Source organism: Anneissia japonica, unplaced genomic scaffold, assembly GCF_011630105.1.
Source record: "Anneissia japonica isolate Jap-2015-1 unplaced genomic scaffold, ASM1163010v1 scaffold352_len1594369_cov220, whole genome shotgun sequence".
Taxonomy (NCBI): Eukaryota; Metazoa; Echinodermata; class Crinoidea; order Comatulida; family Comatulidae; genus Anneissia; species Anneissia japonica.
In genome coordinates, this window is record NW_022751928.1 from 44937 (window position 1) to 70800 (window position 25864).

General features: G+C 34.0%; 1 protein-coding gene across 1 annotated transcript in view; it reads right to left on the reverse strand.

Annotated features, from left to right (window-relative positions):
- LOC117121901 (sterile alpha and TIR motif-containing protein 1-like) overlaps positions 1-25667 on the reverse strand; it is a 29095-nt gene extending 3428 nt beyond the window's left edge. The window contains exons 1-8 of the mRNA XM_033267296.1: positions 25490-25667; positions 22770-23937; positions 10776-10994; positions 8172-8254; positions 5672-5916; positions 4996-5149; positions 2849-2954; positions 1031-1152 (exon numbers count right to left, since the gene is read on the reverse strand). Coding sequence (XP_033123187.1) covers positions 1031-1152; positions 2849-2954; positions 4996-5149; positions 5672-5916; positions 8172-8254; positions 10776-10994; positions 22770-23888 — 2048 coding nt within the window. The 5' untranslated portion in view covers positions 23889-23937; positions 25490-25667. The remainder of the gene's footprint in view (positions 1-1030; positions 1153-2848; positions 2955-4995; positions 5150-5671; positions 5917-8171; positions 8255-10775; positions 10995-22769; positions 23938-25489) is intronic.
- Between the last annotated feature and the right edge of the window lie 197 nt (positions 25668-25864).

Below are 25864 nucleotides of genomic sequence, written 5' to 3' on the forward strand. Positions count from 1 at the left end.
ATAGACAATCCCTGTGGTAGTCAACTCTGGGCATGTTGTCATTGCGTACCCTTACAAACCCCAGCCATGACTTAGCCTAACTCATAGACAATCCCTGTGGTAGTCAACTCTGGGCATGTTGTCATTGCGTACCCTTACAAACCCCAGCCATGACTTAGCCTAACTCATAGACAATCCCTGTGGTAGTCAACTCTGGGCATGTTGTCATTGCGTACCCTTACAAACCCCAGCCATGACTTAGCCTAACTCATAGACAATCCCTGTGGTAGTCAACTCTGGGCATGTTGTCATTGCGTACCCTTACAAACCCCAGCCATGACTTAGCCTAACTCATAGACAATCCCTGTGGTAGTCAACTCTGGGCATGTTGTCATTGCGTACCCTTACAAACCCCAGCCATGACTTAGCCTAACTCATAGACAATCCCTGTGGTAGTCAACTCTGGGCATGTTGTCATTGCGTACCCTTACAAACCCCAGCCATGACTTAGCCTAACTCATAGACAATCCCTGTGGTAGTCAACTCTGGGCATGTTGTCATTGCGTACCCTTACAAACCCCAGCCATGACTTAGCCTAACTCATAGACAATCCCTGTGGTAGTCAACTCTGGGCATGTTGTCATTGCGTACCCTTACAAACCCCAGCCATGACTTAGCCTAACTTATAGACAATCCCTGTTGTAGTCAACTCTGGGCATGTTGTCATTGCGTACCCCTGTCTCTTATACACATCTAGATGTGTATAAGAGACAGATCACATTTCATAAGAGTGGCATTTTAAAAGTATAATTTTTTTCTTATGTTTTTAAAGCACTTTTTGTGTCTTAGAATGTCAGTTGTACAACATATCAAGAAAACGCATTCCTGTGAAGCCTGGTTTTTAAGTGAGAGTTGACTATGTAATTGGTATTACTCTGAATGACCCATGTATATCAATGATGCCTTGAATGTTGAGACTTCTAGAAAAATGAATAATTATAAATTCACAATAAATAGACATTTTGAACCAAGTTATAGATAGATAACTTACTTGACTCCATTAAAGAAGCATATGGCCCTCATGTCCTCTGGTAGAGTTTCAGGTTTTGGCCACCGGAAATTGTCGGTGACAGGAACGATGTTACACTTGCTCTCCATGGCTGTTACTACCTCCTAGAATGAGAATGGAAAAGGAAACAAGACATAATTTTTCTTCTACTCTAAAAATGATGAAGTCATTATGGCTACGCACCTCAATCTGCAATAGAGGCACCATTAATTGAATCTAAATACAATCCTTACATTATCTCTCACATTTATATTGCTATTTTAACTGCTAATCTGATCTCCTTTTATTAATACAATTCTATTAAATTTCATTTGTTACTTAAGCCATGTATATATACATTAATTTAGTAATAAAATAGTGCAAATAAATGGGAAAGTTGAATAGCACAGTGACATTTTTCTTTTTAATGGGCATTGCTTACATAAAGCAATTAGGTTAAAAAATGGTCAAGCCAATTTGCAATCGATTGGGTAGCATCGACTGTAAATAAAACAATTGCTGTGTTTTAGTCTAACTCATATACGCAATCATCAAGTGCATGGCATCTTTATGTGAGCTGCCTTTGCATACCCCAGTCATGACTTAGCCTAACTCATAGACAATCACTGTGGTATTGAAACTCTAGGCGTGTTGTCATTGCGTACCCTTATAAACCCCAGCCATGACTCAGCTTAACTCATAGACAATCCATGTGATATGTCAACTCTGGGTGTGTAGTCATTGCATACTCTTACAAACCCAAGCCAAGATTTAGCCTAACTCACAGACAATCCTTGTGTTGTGGCAACTCTTGATGTGTTGTTATTACATACCCTTACAAACCCTTGCCATGACTTAGCTTAACTCATAGACAATCCCTGTGGATGACTTAGCCTAACTTGTAGTAATCCCTGCAGTATGTCAACTCTAGGTGTGTTGTTTGCGTACCTTTACAAATTTAGTTTAACTTATAGCAATCCCTGTGGTAGTCAACTTTGGACGTGTTGTCATTGCGTATCCTTACAAACCCCAGCCATGACTTAGCCTAACTTATAGACAATCCCTATGGTGTGTCAACTCTGGGTGTGTTGTCATTGCATACCCTTACAAACCCCAGCCATGACTTAGCCTAACTTATAGACAATCCCTGTGGTAGTCAACTCTGGGAATGTTGTCATTGCATACCCTTACAAACCCCAGCCATGACTTAGCCTAACTTATAGACAATCCCTGTGGTAGTCAACTCTGGGCATGTTGTCATTGCATACCCTTACAAACCCCAGCCATGACTTAGCCTAACTCATAGACAATCCCTGTGGTAGTCAACTTTGGGCATGTTGTCATTGCATACCCTTACAAACCCCAGCCATGACTTAGACTAACTCATAGACAATCCCTGTGGTAGTCAACTCTGGGCATGTTGTCATTGCGTACCCTTACAAACCCCAGCCATGACTTAGCCTAACTTATAGACAATCCCTGTGGTAGTCAACTCTGGGCATGTTGTCATTGCATACCCTTACAAACCCCAGCCATGACTTAGCCTAACTCATAGACAATCCCTGTGGTAGTCAACTCTGGGCATGTTGTCATTGCATACCCTTACAAACCCCAGCCATGACTTAGCCTAACTCATAGACAATCCCTGTGGTAGTCAACTCTGGGCATGTTGTCATTGCATACCCTTACAAACCCCAGCCATGACTTAGCCTAACTCATAGACAATCCCTGTGGTAGTCAACTCTGGGCATGTTGTCATTGCATACCCTTACAAACCCCAGCCATGACTTAGCCTAACTCATAGACAATCCCATTTCTTGCACTACGCACACTGTTCAGAAGGTTGTTGTCAAACTTTCCAGCTTCAAGCTTCTCAACATCTATGAAGACTGTGAACCCACGCAGTTGTAAATGGACTTTTAGTAGACTGTAAAAGAAATTATCAAGAAGAAATGTACCAAGTTGTTAGACTAACACTGATCACATGTATTGAAAAATTTTTTATGTCAACAAAGCTTCTTCCAGTTCTACTGTGAAATTACGTTTAGCAGCCTTCTCAATTTGATGACAGTATTTCTATGTTATTGAAATAAAATATCTGAATCCTGTGATTGGTTAATGGTGATTTTATATTACATCCAAATATGGTCATATCACATTCACAGGTCACATACAATTTGATAGTGTGGACAGAGCTTTTGTTGATACCTAAAGTGACTAGTCACCTAAGGTGAGTATTGGCTGGTAAAGGAGATATTTAAAAAAACCCCAAAAATAATGATAATATTCAAGATTTAATATATCGCATTATGCCAAGCAAGGCCTATACACTTAACAACATTAGCCAGGTCATTGGTGTAAACAACTATGGAGCACCCTACCCCGCTCCATGGGGACGGAAATACCAAATGCAGCTAGTAATCAGCATGAGTTTGAGTTTACCAGGTACGCATTTATCATACTGGGAAGAGGGAGACTACCATAGGTAAAGCCCTTTGCACAGGAACACAAGTGATGTTCACAATAAGGCTTCTAAATTGGAGGGTAGGTAATTTTTTACTTAATTTGTGTTTGTTTCTTTTTGGATGTTCTGTGTTGTTTTTCTTGAGATTTTAATGTTTTATGTGTACTGGGCCCTCTGGGAGAACAGTAACTTCTTACTGAAGAGGTAACCCAGTATAAAGAATAAATAAATAAAAATAAATAAATAAATTTCTGATCTTGAAGTGGTGACCCTCAGCATCCTATAATATGCCACTACCACATGTTACACTAATGCAGCTTTCGAACAACTTTGCTTTTGGATTTGATAATGAGTTTTTTTTTCTTGTTTAGCGAACCTGCCACCTGACAATAATAATGATTGACAAATGTAAAAATATAAATTTTACATTTGGCCAATTAGCGCACACCGCCATAAAAAAATGGAAATTCCAGAAAAAAATAAAACTTTTCTTTATTTTTATTACGCCCTATTTATATAATTCCTAATTATATAAATTTAAAGCATTTCACCATCCCATTATTATACTGTTTACATTCACCAATAACATTGTATTTTTTTATTTTCTCCTTTGTTTGGACATTTTTGGTAAAATGATTTGCTAAATAAGAACACAAAATTTTATGTTTATTTTTTTTTCCACCCTCCCCTGACGATCTTTAAATATAATAAGTGTGCGAAACAAGGTATAAAAAAAGCCTCGCTTTATGCTCCTGGGAAGATTGGGAACTGGCCAGAGTGGGAATTGAACTTCCGTCCTTACTTTTCAGAGTATAGTACCGTAACAATAGTAACCACTCCACTAACTGCTCCCACTGATCCCTTGGAGGAATGAATATTAATATTCTCTAATTTGAGGCATGTTGTGGCAAAATGGCTAAGTTGTAGCAAAAATTGAAATTTAATTTATTGGTATTTTCAGATACCTGAGTATGTGATCTTTAATACAAGGGGTCATTCATTGAAATTGGACATTTCAAGCCTCGGTTATTATAAAGTGAAAGTACCACACTCTTATTGTCAAGATAAACATGATTTTGAGTAATTGCCTTTTAAATTTATTTGTGCATACATTGTTTAATAGAATGAACTATCAAAATAATGTTAAATAAACAATTTGTTGACCACTTCCAGAACTAATACTTTGGGACATGATTAATAAGACATCAAACTGTTGATCTAGAGTAAAAAACAAATTTGGATTTTTAGGCAATTTTTTGAGCTCCCATATTTTATGGCCCATTTACTCAGTACTGGACTGTGCGACAACTTAACCATTTTGCCACGACATGCCTCATTTACCATTACATCACTGAAATTACAGTAAATATGACTGTTAATCGTGTGTGTTATAATGCATTAACTTGCCTTTTCTTTTTTACTACAGGCCCTACATAAATGAAATAGCAATAACATTTATAAGAAAGTATCAATATCTAAAATAAACCAAATTTTGATAGGCCACCTTGCTAGTTGAGATCCTGTTGCACGTCTGTAGCTGATAAAAACATCAAGGGTCTTCTGCGGCTTACTATCAGTGAGATCTTTTGGACCGAGTGTAGATTTGGTCTTTCTAAGTGGACTGTCAAAAACTCTAGGATATTCTTCTAAACCAAGCACTACAAAGAAGAAAATAAATTAGTGATTTTGCAAAGTTTTAATTATAAATAGCAATATCAATTATTTGAAGGAGCCATGGTTATTACTAGGTTACACATCATAATTTTGCCTTTTACTGGCAAACAACATAATACAGGTATAAAGTAAAAACATTGGTGTTTACATTGCATAAATAATATTTGCTTTAACAGATAAAATTTGCATCTACTGTATATAATTATCACTTGTTGCATTTGATCGTATGTACTGAATGTACTGAACAACATTCAAGACTTCTTTTAGGTGAGGGAGCCATGGTTGTTACAAGGATAAGATTTTTCCTCTATATATTATACACAGACATTTGCTTTCCACTGGAAAATATAATACAAAAAAAAACATTGGTTGTACATTGCATAGAAAAATATTTGCTTAACAGATTAAATTTGGATGCTATATTATTGTCACTTGTTTCATTTTATCAATAATTAATAGGTAACCTTGATTTAATGACTTCATCATAGTAATACCAACATACATACCTCGGCCACCAGATATTCTCCGTGCTTCCAGCAAGATTTTAAGTCTATGTACTCCATTCGTTATACCAGCATCATTCTTTAATATTTCATCTGTGACATATGGCAGTAGCCGCATATCAAGGCCGCATTGCACCAGGTTGTGTACGTATTGAGGGTACTCGGCACCAACGTTCTTCAGCCATTCATGAAGCTCTCGATCACCACTGTAAGAATTACTTTTAAGTACTGACAATTCCCGTAAAAATCTAAATAAGAGCAAAAAATATATAAATTTATTTAATTAATAAATAAAATATAGAGAGTATAAATAAAACAAATTTTGAGTATTATTTATTCATAAATTTATAAAACTAAAAAACCCAAAATATGAATTGATTTGCAATCACTATTTAGTATTAATTTACATTTATCATTTATTAATGATACAGTGCATTCAATTACTCATTCAAGATTTCACTACAAAATTCAACTCTATATGTATTCATTCAAATACACAAGTTTATTTATCTTCTCCACAACATATTTTCATCCGGTTTGCTTATTATATCGGTGGAACTGTCTGTCGATAATAAGCCAATACGTAGTTTAAACTGCGCATGCCCATGATCCGCCCCTGAATGAAAGCTTGCAGAAAGTTTACATCTATTGTGTTTGGTTAGATTATCGACCACACAGTTCTGCAGATACATATGTATTCATTGAATGAAACAGAAATAAAATATGTGAATTTAAATTTAGAACTATAAACCTTGGATCACAACTCATGTTATAAAAATCAGCCCCAAAGTTAATCAAGTTCAGAGAACTGCTTAGCTCAGTCTGCTATACTTGGTGGTAGCTACTGTGTGTGCGCTGGACCGTGGAGGCCCTTTAAGGTCTTGGTCGCTGGTTCAATTGCATTTGCTACATTACTTATTTCAATTTGGGGCTCTACTGTAAAAGTTAAGTGCACTCTCTTTCCAATGTGACATTTTAGCTATTGGTTGTTTGTGCAATATAGCTCATGTACACATAAAGGATGCAGGAGTCGTCCAGAAATCGGAATGACCTATCGCACTCCCACAACAAAGAATCTCCCGCAAAAAAAACCATCTCCTGCAAATTCATAATATTTGCATAATTTTACTAAGATCACTTTTGAATGATTGGTGTAATTGATATTCTTTACCAAGTTCAGACCGAACTACCGGTTAATCCTATATCATAGCATTACCTATTTATCGAGGAAGTATACATGTTCTATTAATTCTCTGTCTTCTAGTAGTTTGATCTTGTAAATAACAGACTGAAGCCTACTTCTTAGATTTCCTAGTATTACCTGCTTATCGTTTATTAAAGAATATATTCTTAATTCTATGTCTATTGTATATTTTATGTGCTTTGGTCTTAAAAATAAATAAAGCTAAGCGTACAGCATCTCTTAGATTTCTTAGAATTACCAGGAAGTGGTTGGTATTACTTTAACATTTATTGAGGAAGAAACATTCTTTTTAATAGTCAAAACACCTTCAATAAATCATCAAAATTATTCCAACTTCATGCAAGAAAAGACGATTTTCACAACAACAAGTATACATACAGTATAGGACAAAACCACTACATAGAAAACATATGGGAGAATTGCTAAATGAAAAAAATGGGCAACTATTGTAAATAAGTAGACCTAAGTACTTAGAATTTAATATAAAGTAATTATACTTTGTACATTTTCATGAGGTAGGTTACTATGGTAAGGCCAGTAATAAAAAAAAATGGTACTATAATTGTATAAACCAACAGTGATTTAATGACAAGCTTAAAAAGGTTAAAGTCCATCAAGCAAGAGGTTTTTTTTTTCACAGCTGTTGATATGATTGCAAAATGTTGGTCTTTAGTAAGGAGACTAGACCACCTTTAGAATACTAATGTGTTGTTAGATGCATTAACAAGAATCTTTTAAGAAAAAGACATTGGTATTCTACATACTACTTAGGGGTACTCTCATTAAATTGGTAATGAAGTTTGACATAGCAGTAAAAAGCACTAATTATTAACACAGGGAAATTTGGTTGGAAATTCAACAAATAGGTTTGACTACAAAACATATTTAAGCAGTATGTAAGAAATAGTATTTTGCTTATATTCTGGATTCTTATAATTTGAAGAGTAATTTTTGTGAAGGCGAAACACTGTAACTTGTTACGTTCCTGGTCCCTAATTGTATTACAGTACCTTGATAAAGTGTCTTGAATAGGAAAGTGCCCAGATAAATTCCCTGGGGGAATTCCCTAAAAACAAATACCCTGGGGAAGTTTCCCTTCCTGGGAAGTACCCCTTCCTGGCAGCTTCCTAATGTTAAGCATTCATTAAAGCAAGAAGATTTAAATATTATACTGATCTCCTTTTGGCTACAGTAATTCATTACAATTTAAATTTAAAAAAACTGCTCAAAAATACTGATTAAAATAAATTAATTTAATGGTAAATGAATGGAATAAGTAGTTCTTTTAAGCATACACACCTCCTGCACATGATTCTACTTGAGATACCAATATCTTCCTTCAGCTCGTCAGTAGATATTGTCATTAGCAGATGCCCATCCACCTAATCAATTTTATAGACAAGAAAGAAGTAAAAAAAAAAGGAAAAACAGTGTTACAGTAGTTTATTTTTAGAATTCTATCATTTCAATATAAGTAATAAATCTCCATAAATCCAGGAGATGCATTAACTAATGCAGAATTTGAAAAATATAAGATATTCTCTATTATCTCAAAAAAAAAAAAAAATGAAGATAATACAATGCTCTGCATTAGTTTATACAAATATCTTTAAAAAAAAACAACTAAAAACATCATAAATATTGATATAGAACAAAACATTTCATAAAACAAAATTACTAATAACAACATACAAAACGAGGATAAATATCATAATAAAGAACAAAATAAGAAAAATAATGAAACCACTTTGATGTAATGCATCAATGATTAGAATCATTCAAAGGCCAGGAACACAATCCCAACATTCAGCCATTAACCTTTTCCAAAAATATCAAATTTGCAGACTTTGGTTAACACTCCTAGTGACATCAGGAACTAGGAATACTGTATGAGAATTCAGTGGCAAATCCTGGATTTTTTAGAAGAAATTAATGACCTATGGTCCAAAGGGGGCAAGAAAGGTTATCCAAAGAGGAGGGTTAGCTATTGTGACTATAGCGTCCACAGAAAACCAGCAATGATTGGCCGTTCGACCTCTACTGGGTCATCTTCAGAAATCAATCCTAAAGATGACCCACTACAGTTGATATCGAATCATGGCATTCCTCTCTTTATTTTGAGTAAAATTCATTCTATTTTCATTCAAAAATAATCAATGCATTTGTTGGTTCTCACCAAGCTGACATAATAAATTTAATTATTCATTTACTGAATGTTACTAATGTGTCGTATGTGTGAGTATACTGTAGTATTAATACATAATGTTGTAAGAAGGCTAACATACTAAAAAAAATAATGCTGTATAATTTATTGCTCGTTGAAACCCTGATACAGAATACAAGATGAAATGTCAGTGAATATAGATGGAAACAGCCTGAATAGAGATTTATGGGGATTAAATAAATTTATATCCACCAGCTATTCATACCCAAGTAGCAAAAGAATAATGAACCACAAAGGAAAAAAAACCACAAACAACAGACGAGAGTTTCCAATCATTGTAAATTACAGTATTTATACTGTACAACTGAATAAGTAAACATAGACGGACGGATAGACAGATGAACAATGAACAGGCTCCTATACTGGGGGGGGCTGGGAGTCCAGTTAGAATATTTAATTTCAATCATGTCATGTGTTGCTGATACACAGTGTAATATCAAAGTTGTATTTTGTGGTCATTCTAATAGTTTTAAAAAAAATCATTAAATTGAGTTTTTTTTAATAAAATAACTTTTTAAATGCAATTCATTTTCAAACTGAAAATTTCTAATGTTTATTCAAATTTTTGCAATTTGAAATCATATTACAGGTACAAATACTGAGAATATTTTCATTCACCTACTCACAGCCTCTTAAATGTCATTGACATACTGTTAATAATGCCCAGATCGCCTCCCCCTGCACCAGGGCTTTGCTCCTGGACCCCAGTGGGGCCCTAGGGAGCCCCTGATCCATCAGCCAAGTTTGGTCAATCTTCTTGGAAAAGAAACCTCCCCTCCCGTTAAGTATTAAAATGTATCCCGTTAAGTATTAAAATGTATCAAGTTAAATTTATGTGGCCTTCGTTTTATCATACATTAACTAAATCAACTCAGACTTAATATCTCTGGCAACAAAAATCAATGTTCCTGAATTTTGTAAGTGAATATTCAGAAGATACTGGCTCCAGTGTATAGCTTGACACCTCAAGGGGGATTCAGTCAATACATGGAAAACTAGACTGTGGTCTTAAGTTCATGACCTCACAACAATAGCACATAAGATCACGATCTCACAATCTATTATTATCCATGGAGATGTCACGTACCCAGGCAACATGATCATGTGATGATGGAATAATTTTACGAAGATGATATCTAGTCATACCATGCTTACTTGATTAATCCCTAAAAAAGGCAAAGTAAATTACAGATAAATATTTGGTCTTTTCTTTAGCTTACACTGTAATATTGCAGTACAATACTCACAATGCACACCTACTCCACCTAATCTATTATGTTGAGTCACATGCTACATACAATAACATCCATTATTCTGGATGACACACTCATTGTGGTCAAGGTTAAATGACAAAATTACATTTAAAACAAAAAATAAACATAAATTGAAAATTTAAAAAAAACTGAATATAAAAGAAACAAGAGAGAGAGAACAATGATTAAATAATGACAGCAATTTTGGGTTAGAATTCTGTAAATCCCTATTGTATGTAACAAGACAAACTATTCTATTACTTTTATACAGGGATTCCTAATTTTTTTTAAATGGCATAAATCAGTTACACAAAGTGCATAAAGGCCTTGCTGAGCCTCACATGCTCTATACAGCCAGAATATTATTTAATATTATCAAGTTTATGCTGTACATTTATTAAGATTATTTAGGCTTTTGAAACCAACCTTATTTTTCTTGAAGTTTTCCGAATATTCATCAAATCCATTCCTGTCAACCCAGAGCCCGACTTCATCAAGGGACCAACTTGAGATATTGTAACTGAGTTTGTGAGGGATGTCCTCACCAATGACGGTTAACGCTTGCTGAGCGAGCGTTGATGCAATCTCAGTATTGGATGCTGCTAGTTTACGAAGAGGTTCAATTACACCAATTACATAGAAAATCTGTGGATTGAGATATAAAAAATGAATAATTTACATTAAATATCAATTACCATAAATATAATCACTATTAATCCCTATTCTATAATACTGTAAATGATTTAAAATAGAAATTAAAATAATTATTACGAGTGTTTAAATATAAATTTATATACTTATCATTAACACTTCATATATGAATTATTTATAATAAAACTTAACATAGTATTACAAATATTTATTATCAGAATATTTGTTTTACCTACCAAAAATAAACAACACAATTAAAATAACTGTATGATAATTATGACATAGTATTGTAGAGGTTATTATCATACCATTATCATATGTCATATTCACCAAATCAATAGCAATACTCTAATTTTGAAAACATCAATTTGTACATTTCAACTACTGTAAACCAGGGTAAAAGCTTTTTATCACTATTATATTCAGCATACTATTAATATTATTATGAATTGACATATGATTGGCTTACTAATAACCATAATTAAATAAATAGAACGCATTCATTAGTATATAAGTAAATTCATCATCAACATTAATCTTCCTAAAAGGTATCATCAACATTATCATAACAATATACAATAAGCATAAAACATCATGCCTGCCATTAATTAGGCAAGGCAGTGCCAGAAAGTAAATCAAGCCTTTCACAGTGATTTGTTAAAGGTTCCATGTAGTATAATTACTAATGCACAGTGCATCAAATCAATCGACAATATAGACCACACTGTAGTGAAAGATTGCATTAAGGTAGAGTCAATTTGCAATACCTACTTTAAGCAGACAGTGAAATACTGAGACCAGACATACTTTTAATCTGTTCTTTTATTCATTTGGTGCTGTATTTCAATCAGGAATATTAATTTCATTCCAGTAAAGTTAATAAAGTATTCTATGCTAAAAGATGATGCCAATCATGCTGCAGGGATGTAGATATACTATAAAGATGCAAGTCTTTTAGTCATCCAGATAATCTTTTAGTGTGCCTTTCCAAGGGCGGATTTTGGGAGGTAAAAAAAAAAAGAGAAAAAAGAAAGAGAAAAAGAAAAAATGATAACCCAGAATGCCTCAAATGTTATGTTCGGGCATCTAGAACACAAAAGATTCGCGGGGCATTCTCCGGACACCTACAACAGTATTGTCTCAATCGGCCCAACTTTCGGCTCCCCCCCCTTTTGGACATTTCTGGATCCGCCCCTGCTTTCAGTTGAGCAACCGCAATTTGCACTGAAGTTCAGGTACTGTGGAAAATTACCCTGTATACAGTGGAGTACTGTAGCCAGGATTCGCCACATGGGTGGGGACTAGGTTCTTAAAGGGGGTCGAAACTAAATTCTGACCAAGATCAGTTGGGTTAAGAGCACAGACAAAGTGTGTAATTTTGGGCTACTTTAAACTGAGATATTTTGGAACATATAATGCCCAATTCAAATGTTTGTGAAATACAATAATAATAATAATAATAATAATAATAATAATAATAATAATAATAACAATAATAGTTTATTCTTATAGTGCAAGTAAGCAATCTCTCAATGTGCTGTACATAAAAAGCAGAATAAGGATGTCATATTAAATTAATAAAAAACTTAAAGGAAAAGAAAGGTCTTTAGCTTGGTTTTAAAAGAGTTTAAAGTAACACACTGTCTGATGGAGATTGGTATGGAGTTCCACAAAGTTGGAAATATAAATATTTTTTTTTACTTTTTTGGTCCGACTAGTAGGCATCCATATTGCATTACCAAAATTAAAGACTACAACTAATAGAAAAGTGCATATAAATTTTGAAGGATATAATAGAGGGCTCAAATTGTTGAATATCATTACTAATTGCAGGACTTCTATTTGAATGACACTGACGATGGCATACAATATTCAATGTATGGATGCAAACAAGACCTACGTACTGTAATATTCAATTAATTCCACTTAAGCTAGTGAAATTGTTCATCACCGTTGTATGTGTTATAACCAGCAATATGTTGCATAATGTGAATTGAAAGTAATCGTACTGATGTCAGATGTTGTCACTTTTGGTGACAAGCACAAGTGAAATTACAGAGATGACAAGGTCACACAGAAGCATTATTAATTTATGCATAAATATAGAAAGCCAATTTGTAGAAAGATTGTACTTAGCTAATTAGAATTAAGCATGGGCTATTAATCACTGAACTCAAGCAAATTTTGTCATGCTTATGCTCTTCCAATGCATACTACTACCGAAACTGTCTACAGTAATTAGGATAAGCATGGGATGCTATTACTATTAGACATAGACATACTGTACTGCAACTAAGCTCGCCTACTGCATAAACAATGGTCAATGATTGTGCACATGTACAGCACATATAACATTCACTCCTATGCACTTTCAAACGGATCAAGTATCTATCACCTACATATTCCTCACAATAACTGCAGCTAAATGTTAAAAATGAGATTTAAGGACCAAATCAATTTATCTTTACACATTATCAATGTAAATTTTTATTTTATATATTTCAATTCCAATTTAAAATCAGTTTCTAATATGCTCCTACAACTAAAACAGGAAATACCTGCATCAACAGTATAGTACAATAATAATACATGTATACACCAATTAATGAAAGGCTATATGCCAGTGGTGTAAAGTGTACAAAGGATGTGATAGATAAACCACTAGTTAAGTAGACCAAAGGGATGTATTGTAATTACAGTACAGCAGACTGGAAATGTAGGAAAATACATTATTACATTTTACTTACACCTAATGAAATGGCCATGACTAATCTAAATCTATTTACCACTTTCTTATTAATGTGTGTACAGTATGCCGCCTACATCCTGAGTTGAGCATATTGGTGGAAATGTAAATGTTGCTGCTTCTTGTGCCGAAGACAGTGGCATATGTAGGGGAATGGGTGGGGACGCACGCTCCCAAGAATTACTTGTGCCCCCTCCCCAGTCATCCCTCAGAATTCACGGTCAAGTAATTAAAAATCACCTAAAATTACAGTATTTTGCGAATTAGCGCCCCTCAACTGATCATCTGGACCCCACTTCACCTTCGCTCCACCCTACCAGCACCCCCATTTCAAGACTTCTAGATACGCCACTGGCTGAAGACCCTGGTTCAAACGCGGCCAGCATCAGATTTTAATAAGAGTCAGTCCACTCTGCTCCTCGAATAACCCTCGCATGAGAGTTAAACAAATTAAGGAACAACGCATCCGTTACATGTTGGTACTGGCACTGCACTGCAGCTGACACAGGTCCCCACGGCCCTAGACAAAATTTATAATTAAATATTTGTAACTGGGTGAAAAAGAAAAATAAATTTATTTTGTTCTTTATCATTACTGTATATTGAATATTTGGTGTTGATGTTTTGAATATTATTGTACTGTACTATTTATGGTACAGTATACTGCACTTATTTCTACAACCTTCCATACAAAGAAATCACAGCAATTATTAGCAATTTTCTACTAGTTTGCTTTACCACTCAAGCTAATGCGATTTTATCTGAAGACGTTATTAGGAACTATAATGGTCCGCATAAGCATTAGTGGCAAGATTACCTGCGATAATCTTGGTTGGTCATTGGCAGATGTTCCAGCTTTTATGAAGGCCATATCAATTGATAACGGATTGCAAGGTGCTTCTAGCATTCAACCATGAATTGTGGGTAATTAGATACTAACTAACAACTAATACTAATCTTACAGTATGTCAAAATTAGTGATGTTTACAGTATCATTATTTGTTGGCAACATATATTAAGTATAATGTTATTTATTTGGTTAATAATAAACAAATTGTGTTTAAGAGCTTACACGATATTACCGATCCATATTGATAAAAATATCCAATGAGCAAGCTTCTTGTGTTCCTGAGGAGCAAATCCTGCTCCACTAATGCATTTAATGCCACTCTATATAATAATTCTAGGTACCTTTTAATACTCAGTGTGGACAGGTAATCAATAATGCCTTGCCTAAGAATGCTTGATGAAATGGACCGCATAGGATTTGAGCCCAGATTTTGAAAGTGCAACCACAATTGCTGCATTAACTGCTTCCTGACATGGTACCTATACTGTATTGTATGTTGACCAATAAATTTTACCACAAAACGCAGGTCTAGATAAATGAATGCCATAGTAATTACAGTAAAGGAAAAAAGGTGATTATTTTAAATTATAGATTTATAGAGGTACTGTAAAAAAAACAATCCATCATTCCATAGCCAATGGCAAACATATCATTTCTTAAAATTACTCCTACTACATACTGTAGCTGCTTCCAGATATACAGTACAGTGTCTACAAAAAATGGTTGCATGCAAATTTAGTTTATCAGAGCAACAACTCCCCATCACGTAGAAACAGTCTGGAATAGTAAGATGTTTTGAGTACATGACCATGAATTGCGACTAAGCAGTTGATCATAAACTTAGAGACACTTTGGTTTAATTTTGAAGCTGTTTGGCCGGCCATGCATGCCAGATTACAAGCAATTCTCAGCGCTAATAGCCCGAATCGGGCAATTCCGCTCCTTATTAAGAAAATTCTTCTCGCTTGCCACTACAGAATGAGGAGTAATATTTTAGCATATGAAGTGGATACATGTGCAGTGCAGTACTGCTCGATAAATGTTACAAGTGCCTCTGAGCGTGAAGGTTGGTAAACACATATTAATGAATGAGATGAATGTACTGAGCCCTATCATAAAAAGACACTGTGATTATTTTGATCATTGTTAGTGAAACCATGTCAAAACTATAGTTCTTTACATGCTGATTAGCAAACAAAACACATGATTGTTAGTAAATGTGATTAAATATTCCCATAGTGCATAGAATGTAATACGATCGTCATCTAACATGACACCATTGCATACGTTACAGTAGTAGGAATCAATCTTTGGAGCAAATGCTGTACATACTCCTCATTTTCAACATCAATCGCTCAACCAACCGAACAAAACAAACCAATACTATTTTGTTTTACCAAATACTAAATTTTTGTACAGTATAGAATGAACAGTAGAAGTAAAAAAAACTATTTTTAATTTATTTTCAAATTTATGCAAGAAACGCACTACTTATGTTATAAGTATACTGAGTATGCATATTAAAATTTAAAAAATACAAAATGAACTGTATTTTTGATGTGGGATTATTTGTATCATATTTTTACATCTAATTTAAAAATTTTAAATATTAATGATTTTAAATGTAATTCTTTAATGTACAATCATGAACCCCATTTAAAATGGGCTGGACTCCAGCCTAATGGGCATTCCTGATGCTCATTAATTTTTACTTTTCTTGTCCTCAAATCATTTTTATGTTGTTTGTGCATGTTCAGCATCGAATAAATTCAATCAATCAATCCAAATATAATAAAAAAAATACAAGATGTGAAAAAAAATGAATGACTAATTACATACAAAGATAAAACCCAAAAAATATTTTACAAAAAAACTGTAAAATCAAGATGGAACACTAAGGTTTTTTGAATTGACTAATGTACAATGTGCAATACTGTGTATCAGTATTACAAACCAAAAACATTGAAGCCTGGTTCTCACGAGAACCCTAGTATCCGAATCAGGAGCTAACTGTTAGTGGTAACCGTTAGCACCTGCGTGTTGAGGGAGGTTTCTATCATCAACCAATCACACGTAAGCGTTTACCATTTCCAGTTTCTTATTGGCTAGTGATTTAATCATCATATTGTTGGTATCCGGATCAGGATTTTCTCGCATGGATGCACGGCAGCTAACGGTTAGCAGGATCCGGATTATGCTAACTGCCGTGTGAGAACATAGCCTAAGGTAATTTACATTCATTAGCATATTTAATCAACAAATTGTTCAACTATTGTATTAGTCCTATACAAAAGTTTAATAATTTGTTTATTAAATCAATACATTTTGGAAATAAAACTCAATAGAAAAGCAGACTTGATGGATATAGCAAGTAATTCTAATGTACAGAACATTATAATACAATGAAAAAATACAATGTAACTCTCTTAAATCTGAGTAACTTAAATTCAGTGTTCAGCTTTAATATATAAAAAAAAAATCATTAAATTTTACACTACTGTAGGTACCAATTTAAATAATCATAGATTTTATCAATACTCAAGCTTAGTCTTTTGCAAGAAGTAATATTAAATGTGAATGATAATTGACTCCCAAAGGCCCAATATAAAAAATACAGTTTAGCAAATGATAATAGTAACACATCTGAATATAAATGGCCATTATTAGCCATAACTACAGTATTTTGTTGTATTCCATTTCATTCAATACAAATAGGCCAAATTCTAATAATGATGCCGATATGATAATATTGATGATGATAATAACGATGAAGATGATGCTGATAATAATGATGATGATGATGATAATGATAATGATTTTGATTGTGGCATTCATGTATGATGATGGTGGGATTAAGAAAGATGAAGGAAATGATGATAATAAGATGATGACAGAGAATGATGATGAATAAATAATGATGATAAAGAAAGATGATAATACATAATGATAACTACAATGTCATGAATGATATAAATGGTGGTGATATTGATGATGGTAAAGTTATAATAGTGATGGTGATGTTAATGATTATAAATTCTGATGTCAAATTATATTTCCTGACAATAATATAACTATTTTGTACCTATCTCATAACCTTTCCTGTATAATATTAAAAAAGTAATTCCTTTATATTAGGCTTGACATACATGCAAAGACATTATCAGCAATGTTTTTACTTGTCACTTAGCGTTGAACTGTGTCCCTTTATAGCAACATTAATGCAGATAAATTTTTGCAAACAGATAAATTATCATAATTTGATAATTCTTGTGTAATATTTACTGCAATCTATTCATGCATTGGATTGTTTGACTTGCAACACTTGATGCGTTTCTGAGATTAAAGTAACTGACAATGTCTACAGTATACAGTTATGAATACATGAATAATTTAACAATCAACAGAAGTACTTACAGTATTTAAACCTCTTTCTCTTCAATCTAGCACTAAGCTTTACATTTAACATGCCTCTATAAATAAGCCGCATCAAATGCAGTTTTTAGATATTATAATTCAGAATTGAATTGACACACCTGCACAAATATGTGAGCCATTTTCAGGCTCTGGCTCTGGAGGAAAACAAATTATATGTTGTACAACTGATTTTTCTAAGACACAAAAAGCAAATTTGACGAAACTCTCAGGTTAACAAGATACAGATTTTTGAATATTTAAAAACTGAGGGAAAAGGGGCATAACCACCCTTTTGTCCACCTTTCTCCCCAATTTTTAAATAAGACTCACGATAATCAATACAGTATTTGTTGATTCAAAACTGGTCCAGGGACATACAGTACAACCAAACTTATTTATATACAGTAAAATCTGTGATAGATGTATTTCTACAGTAATAAGTATTCAAATTATTGTACCTAGTCTAATTTCACTCTGATGATTGCTTGTGTTTTCAAATGCCCCCTGGGTAATAATGTGGAAGGCTCAATGTCTATACAAATTGCCTGAGATTAGTAGTCACTATCATCATGAATACTTATCATAATATATTATTAATAATGATAATCAATAAATTCCTAAAAGCCTACATAGTGAACGTAAAATACTCTTAAATAATATATAACTTGGCATTAAAATTCAACAGCCTGTGTCTACCATAAACATTTCAGTTTATGATCCACTTTACAAGGTTTGAATAGACACATGAAAGAATTTTCAATGCTATCTGAAATGTCAAGTACCTACTAACATACTACAATATAATATTCAAATGAATTTTGGACTGCTGCACTTTCCTCCTAACGACAAGGTCACCAGTTCAAACACAACAAATAGCATTCATTATTGGTTTGTGACATCACAACACTGACAAACCCTTCCCTGCTTCCCACTCTCATAAATAGAACACAATTTATGTCATGAATCTCTATGACACACAAAATGAATGGATACCAACTTTATAGAATATTCCATTTTGCAACACACCTAAATAGATCCCAATCATATGATTGGTTGATTTCGTACCAAGTGACATCTAGTTATTTTGACTACTTCATCGCTCATCGTTGAAATAAATTTATTCCACCATGCATTTTTGTTCCATCCATTGCATGTTGCCTATGGATATGAAATGACTTCAACTTTTACAATTTTTGAATGGTTAAAAAGACTTTTTCCAGAGGGTTAAATCCATGAAATGATGTCACGTCACCTACGGGTATAAGCTTTCTCATCTTGCTGAATTTGTCTTAGAATTGTGCAATGTATCAGAGATTTTGTTTACTGTAAACAGCTGTAAAACTAGTATTTTAATTGTGTTGATGATACCTCAAAAACTAGCTCAAACTTGCGCAAAATCTGTCCAGAATTTAGCTCTTGTTTTTCCAAAATGCCCTGACAGAATTCTAGCCTAGTCCTAGATTTCAATAATAATAATAATAATTGACTGTTCCAGTCTACTCGCTTCCGCTTCGTTGAATGGAACAGTCAATCTTTCAACTCATGAAAATATTCTTCCCATTGCACTCACAAACATTCACTGTTTATCATTTAATACTTCCCTGTTCTCTAATGTTCTAACATCAGGAAAGACAATGGAATAAATATTGTCAGGGATGTCATAGGAGAGTATTGGGAAAGAATTCCTTGTAAAATCCAGGTCTTTAGGAGGCCATTTGTTTTCAATTGCTTTATTTAATGTAATGTTCTTTGTTACTTTTCTCCTGTAAGTGGGAATAAAGTGTTCCCGTTGGACAATTTTTTTGAAATAAATAAAGTTAATAAAATCAAACCGATGAGCTGGATACACTACCCCTAGATATAACGATGCTACAAATCCCATCCAGCAGGACTAATTATTGCTGTTGTGTTCTTCCCTTAATAGAGAAAACAGAATCCCAACTGCATAAAAAAGGAATATTACAGGATAAACCCAGAAAATTGGGATTGGAATACAGCTTAAAAAGATTACTTTCTTGTAAATGACAGATTCATTATCTCCTAGACAATGGATTCCATTATATAAAAATTAAATACAATATTTAAAATTTTAATAACTTAATATGAGTTTACAGTATTATACATTTTAATAAATAAAACCTTTTGCCCCCTGTATTTATAAATTCAGATTCCAGTTCTAATTGTGATAAGCATTATTTGTATCCTCAACTGATATTGTGAACTGTATACATACATCCATTATTGGCACTAACATAAGAAACATAGCATATCACTGGTCATCAATGATCACACGATCATCCTATCATAATACCACCTACTAATACTGTTATCGAGGGTGACAATTTCACTTTACTTGATTTACTTAATCTTTTAATCTTATAATATGAAAACCGATACTGTACTGTACGGTGAATTATAAATTTATAAGAGAATTGCATTAGGACCTTGAGACAATGTTTATTAAACCTGAACATATGAAACTAAATATGAGAGTTAAGAGTAAGGCATTGTTTTCTATTATTACAAAACTACAGGTATTTATTTTCAGACAAAAAAAAATCATCATAGTCACGACTCTTTACACTATCATTATCATGATCATCATCATTATCATTACCATCCTCATCATCATAGTCATCCTTACCTGTATCTTCATAAACATTAAATCGATCATTCTTCATCATCAACATCACAACCATAATATTATTATATTAATAATAATTACTATTATTATTAATATTATTATTATTGATATTCATCAAAGGCAACACTTTAAGACATCTTTTAACAAATGTAACCTATTTTATAAGTGCCAGGATGGAAACAAACTAAGAATAACAATATCTAGGCAAATTAATCAAACTGTATCAATTACAAAATATCATTAATATATTCAAACTTAGCCTACAGTAGTTCAATTTAAAATGAAAGTGAATATAAAATATCAGGGTACTATATTCAAGAAAAAAATAATAACCAAATAGCTAAAAAATTCATATTTCCAAATTGATTATCATGCACAAGTGTCATCAGGGGAATTCCATCAATGAAACAGAAACAGTTATGCAAATTAGCTTGCTGCAATGCAAATTAGCTTACTGCAAATGCAATGCAAAATCAATGAATACTGGTACACCTACAGTATCCTCACAATATTCATATCACTGTAGATTGCAAACAGGATGGAATTCCAAGAACAAGTAATATCAACTTGTGTGTTGTGAACCTTGGTTTCTTGGCATTTATATTATATAGATAGATAGATAGAAATCTTTCTTTATTCTGGATACTCAGTCAGTATTGTTTCACTGTTCCTCTCTGAGGCCCAGGGTATGATCTTAAATTTCATTAAATTACAAAACAAAATTAAAAGAAAAATGCATATCTAGAAAAAAAATATATTACATAAATACAAGAAACAAAAAAGAAAAACATATGGGTAAATTAAATGAGATTTTTGAAGGATTGTAAGGAAAGGGAATGAATATTGCTATGAATGTCTGATGATTGATTATTCCATAAATAAGTGATATTTAAAATTTCTTTTTCCAAATCATTTTGCCATTGTGGTTAGACTAAAGTGTTCCAATTTTACTTCTTGTATTTATGCTATGGTAAGCATCAATTAAATTGTAAAAATTAGTTAAATATTCAGGAACAGTGCCCGATAAGCATTTAAACGTCATTAAAAGAATATTACATTCCCATTGTTGATTTAAATAATTACAGTTAAGTGATTCCATAAGGTCATTAACCGGTGTTCTAATGACAGCATGCAGAATAATTCTGGCTAGTCTATTTAGTAAAACCTGGAGTGTAAGTAAGTAACTTTAAAAGTTACCTTTTTACAATAACAGTTGAGAATATTAAATGGTATGTTTATATAATTGAAAGTTACTGGTAATCCTGGTGATGTAGACTTTTTTCACTAAATAATAATTATTTTATATTTGATTTTATTCATTCCGGCATAAAATTCAACAGGACAAAAGAAGATATAAAAGCTGAGGAGAAGCAAACGCATAAAAAACCCTGTCACTGGTGAGGTATGCTTCCCTTTAAGAAAAAATAGTTAATTCAAAACTTTAAAATACTTGAAATCAATTCAAAATAGCAACAATTATACTGTATATCCTTTAGCAAATCACCAATTACAGTACATCAATGAATCATGTGATCATCGGTTTAAAACTCATTTTTATTTTTTAGTGACCTTTTGTTTTTTATGCAAATAATACATTGCTTTTGTTTCTAAAATGCTCATTGTATATGAATCTGGGTCAGAAATCTCCACACACGATACCACAAAAGGAACCTAACAGTGGGCAAACACTATCGGATATTTGTCAAGCTCTGTCTAGACTATCTTATTTGACAAAAACATGTGACATGACTAAATACGGTCATCATGAAATCACATCATGACCTTATTTAGGCATATCATGACTATATAAGGGCATACAACAGTTTTTTGTCAACTAAAATTTGATAGTCTGGACAAAGCTTTAGACTCGGAAAATATTTGATCAGACTTTGATCTAGTTTCTGTTTCAAAGTCTAATCTAAGGGCTCTGTTCACACTTATACGTATCTGTGATTTGCCCATATATGGGCATCACATATGATGATGTCATACCATACCCACATATGGGCATATCACAGAGGTTTGTCATATAAAACTTGATAGTGTGGATAGAGCTTTATACCGTACGCTTTGTACTGTACTTTTTCATGCACTAATAATAATTATTTCACTTACCTCTGTTCTTCCTTGTTCTGCTTTAATGGTAGCCTCCATCGCAAAGTGAAATGCAGCCAAACATTGAGCTTCCCTGCGCTCACATGTCAACATCGAAATCAAAAGACGCAACCATCCTTCCGATCTCCCCTGCGCATGGGCCTTGTCACCCTTTGCAAAGCCAATGGGGTCGTGGGAGGTCACAAACGGTTCCACTAGATCTAGCGTGCCAGAATTGACAACTGCACGTTGTATATCACTGTTTGCTGCTAGTGTACATATAGCTAATAAAGCATAATATCGAATACTGTTATCCTTGTTGAAGGCCAATGGGAATAACCACTCCGGAGCTTTTTGTTCAATCATCCTCTCTTGATTAATTGGCCCACCAAACATGGCACAATTACATAACCCAGCCGAACAATGTCTTAGCGTAATAGTATCAGTCGACCTACAATTGTACAACATGCCATGAAGTCCACCGTACTCTATCACCCGCGTACATGTGTTTGGTGAATGTTTAAACAAGTTTTCAATGATTCCCATGCCAATCTGAATCAACTTTGGATCTTCTCTACTACATGCTAATTGCACAACGGATTCCACTCCACATTCAACGAGGTAATCGCGATTCGATGCGATCATAACCTGTTCCAGTAGCTGCGCTCCTGCTACTTGCATGTCTTTATCGGTACATGCGCACTTGGAGAGTATAACAAGGAGAGCGCCCTCTTCTCGTAGCACATTGCTTATAGCATATGCAAGATCTCTGCCATACTTAGGGATACTCCAAGCTTCATCTACCATATAATACAAGCCATTCAAAGCCTCTAAATTCTTATCTCTATCATCTGACGTCAACTTTTCAATTTGATCTCTGGTCTGGTTCAGCATCATGATCATTTTGGAACGGCCCTCCTCACCAGGGGAACCAGGAGTGCAGGGAATAGACATTTTCCAGTTTGTCTTATGACCACTTCCAACAGAAAAACTAACAGCTCTTTCCGATTCCTTCAAAGGAATGGCACAACTCTGGTTACTATTATTGAAAGTAACCTTCTCTTGTTGATCAACTGGCTTATACTCTTGGCTAACGTTACAATCACTTCCAGCTTCTCGGCACGAACATTTGTTGCCCATCCAGATGTTTTTTGTTAGTCAGTGACAACAACAATCAGATGACTGGACTCTGTAAATGGGTAAAATTTGAATAAATTATGGGTATGACTGACACGACTATCCTATGTGCAATTTGTTGTATTTGTGCAGTTTGAAAACAGCGCAAGAAAATCATTGCTCAATAGTAGAGGCCCCTGGTGCTTTGACGATCTGAGCATTTGTAAGCTGTTTTAAAACAATTTCTGGGAGTGTTTGTTGACAATACTGGGTACATATACAAAATATATTTTTAATAAAGCCAATTTGAGTTTCAATGTACATTTAATTTCAGGACCTGAACAATGTACACAAACGTTTCATTACTCAAAAAAAAAAATGTTGACAATACTGGGTACATAATTAAAACAAAAAATATTTTTAATAAAGCCACATACAATTTGAGTTTCAATGTACGTTTAACTTCTGCACCCGAACTAAGTACATAAACATTTCATTACTCAAAAAAAATAAATAAATAACATACTGATCAATTTTTAGTAACGCGTCAGTGAATTAAGTAGTCACTGTACTTACCTGACTGCGTGCATGTTTGATGCTAACTGGCAACTGCAGTTTCAGTCACATACTGTAATCAACAGTTGGTTGTGACAATGAACACGAAAGACCATACGTGCCTTCTAAGCTCTTGGTGAACTGATTTTTGAACGAGATAATGAAAGCTCTCCAATCATTCAAAACGGCATGACCATTTATATATTTTTTTAAAAACCAGTTTCTTCTAATGTTAAATCGTGATAATACGTAACACACATAGACTTATGCTTAATGCGTGACAAATTTACGATCACGCATGTGTTTCTCCAAAAATGTATTTCATCCAAAATAACTTTAAAACGCGGGACCATCCCGCACGATGCGGTTGGTAACTATGGATTTATTTATGCCTAGACTTGTTTGAATCTTATTGATTATGCAGGGGTGGATCTGGGTTCAAATTCAGGAGGGGATCAAAATGTGTCTAGAAAACCCCAAAAAAAGGAGGGTGGGGTCCTTCCCTGGGAAAATTTTGATTCCTAGATGGCGGGAAATGAACTTTCCTGACTTCTGAAGTGTCTTAACGAGTTTCAAGTTCTTAAAAATAGGTTTTATCCCTTCTTGAAAACAGTCAGGTAAATTTGTCTAATTCTTAATACAGTAAATAGGCCTTCTATGTGCGCACCGGTACTGCACATACAGAAAAAAAAATTGAGTAGTTGCATACACTGTAGGCCTACATAGGCCTATTCTTTTTTTCAATGAATCGATGAACCGCATAAAAAAGAAAGGGGGGTCGGGGTCCTCCCCAGGTAATTTTTTCTCATTCTTATTACAGTAAATAGGCCTAGGCCCTATGTGTGTTTATAGGCCTAGACCTACATAAAAAAAATTGAGTAGCCGGTCCAGGGTCTCCGTAGCGTCCTACCTAGGCCTAAGGCCTAGGCTGAGTTAGCCGGTTACACAGCCTTTCCTAGCTAGCCTAGGCCTAGCCTATAGTAGTAGTAGGCCCTAGCTAGGCCTAGCTAGCTAGCCTGGACACTACTGATACAATTACAAGAATATTTATTTTTAATGCATTTACTCACGTCATAATACTAACTCTTAATTTTACTCTGAATGCTGCAAAATTCCGAACTTATATACTGCAATTAATTATCTTTTTTTTTTTTTTTTTGCAGAGATTGTTGAACGCACCCGGCATCGTAGGGCAAGCATGCTAGTCTCGCTTGCTTGGCTTTCGTCCGGGCGGTGGTCATGGTGTTGGTAGTCATAGTCATTGTGTAATACTGTAGAGGGCAGTAAACTCATATTGATTCCAGAGCCGTAGATAGAGCATAGAGATATAATAAAAATACTAGAGCGCTAACAGCAATGTATTCGATGTTCGAAATACGCAGAGCTGTGTGTGTGTACCATCCAAGATGGCTGCCATATATTCAGCCAATCAAATTTCGCCTGAG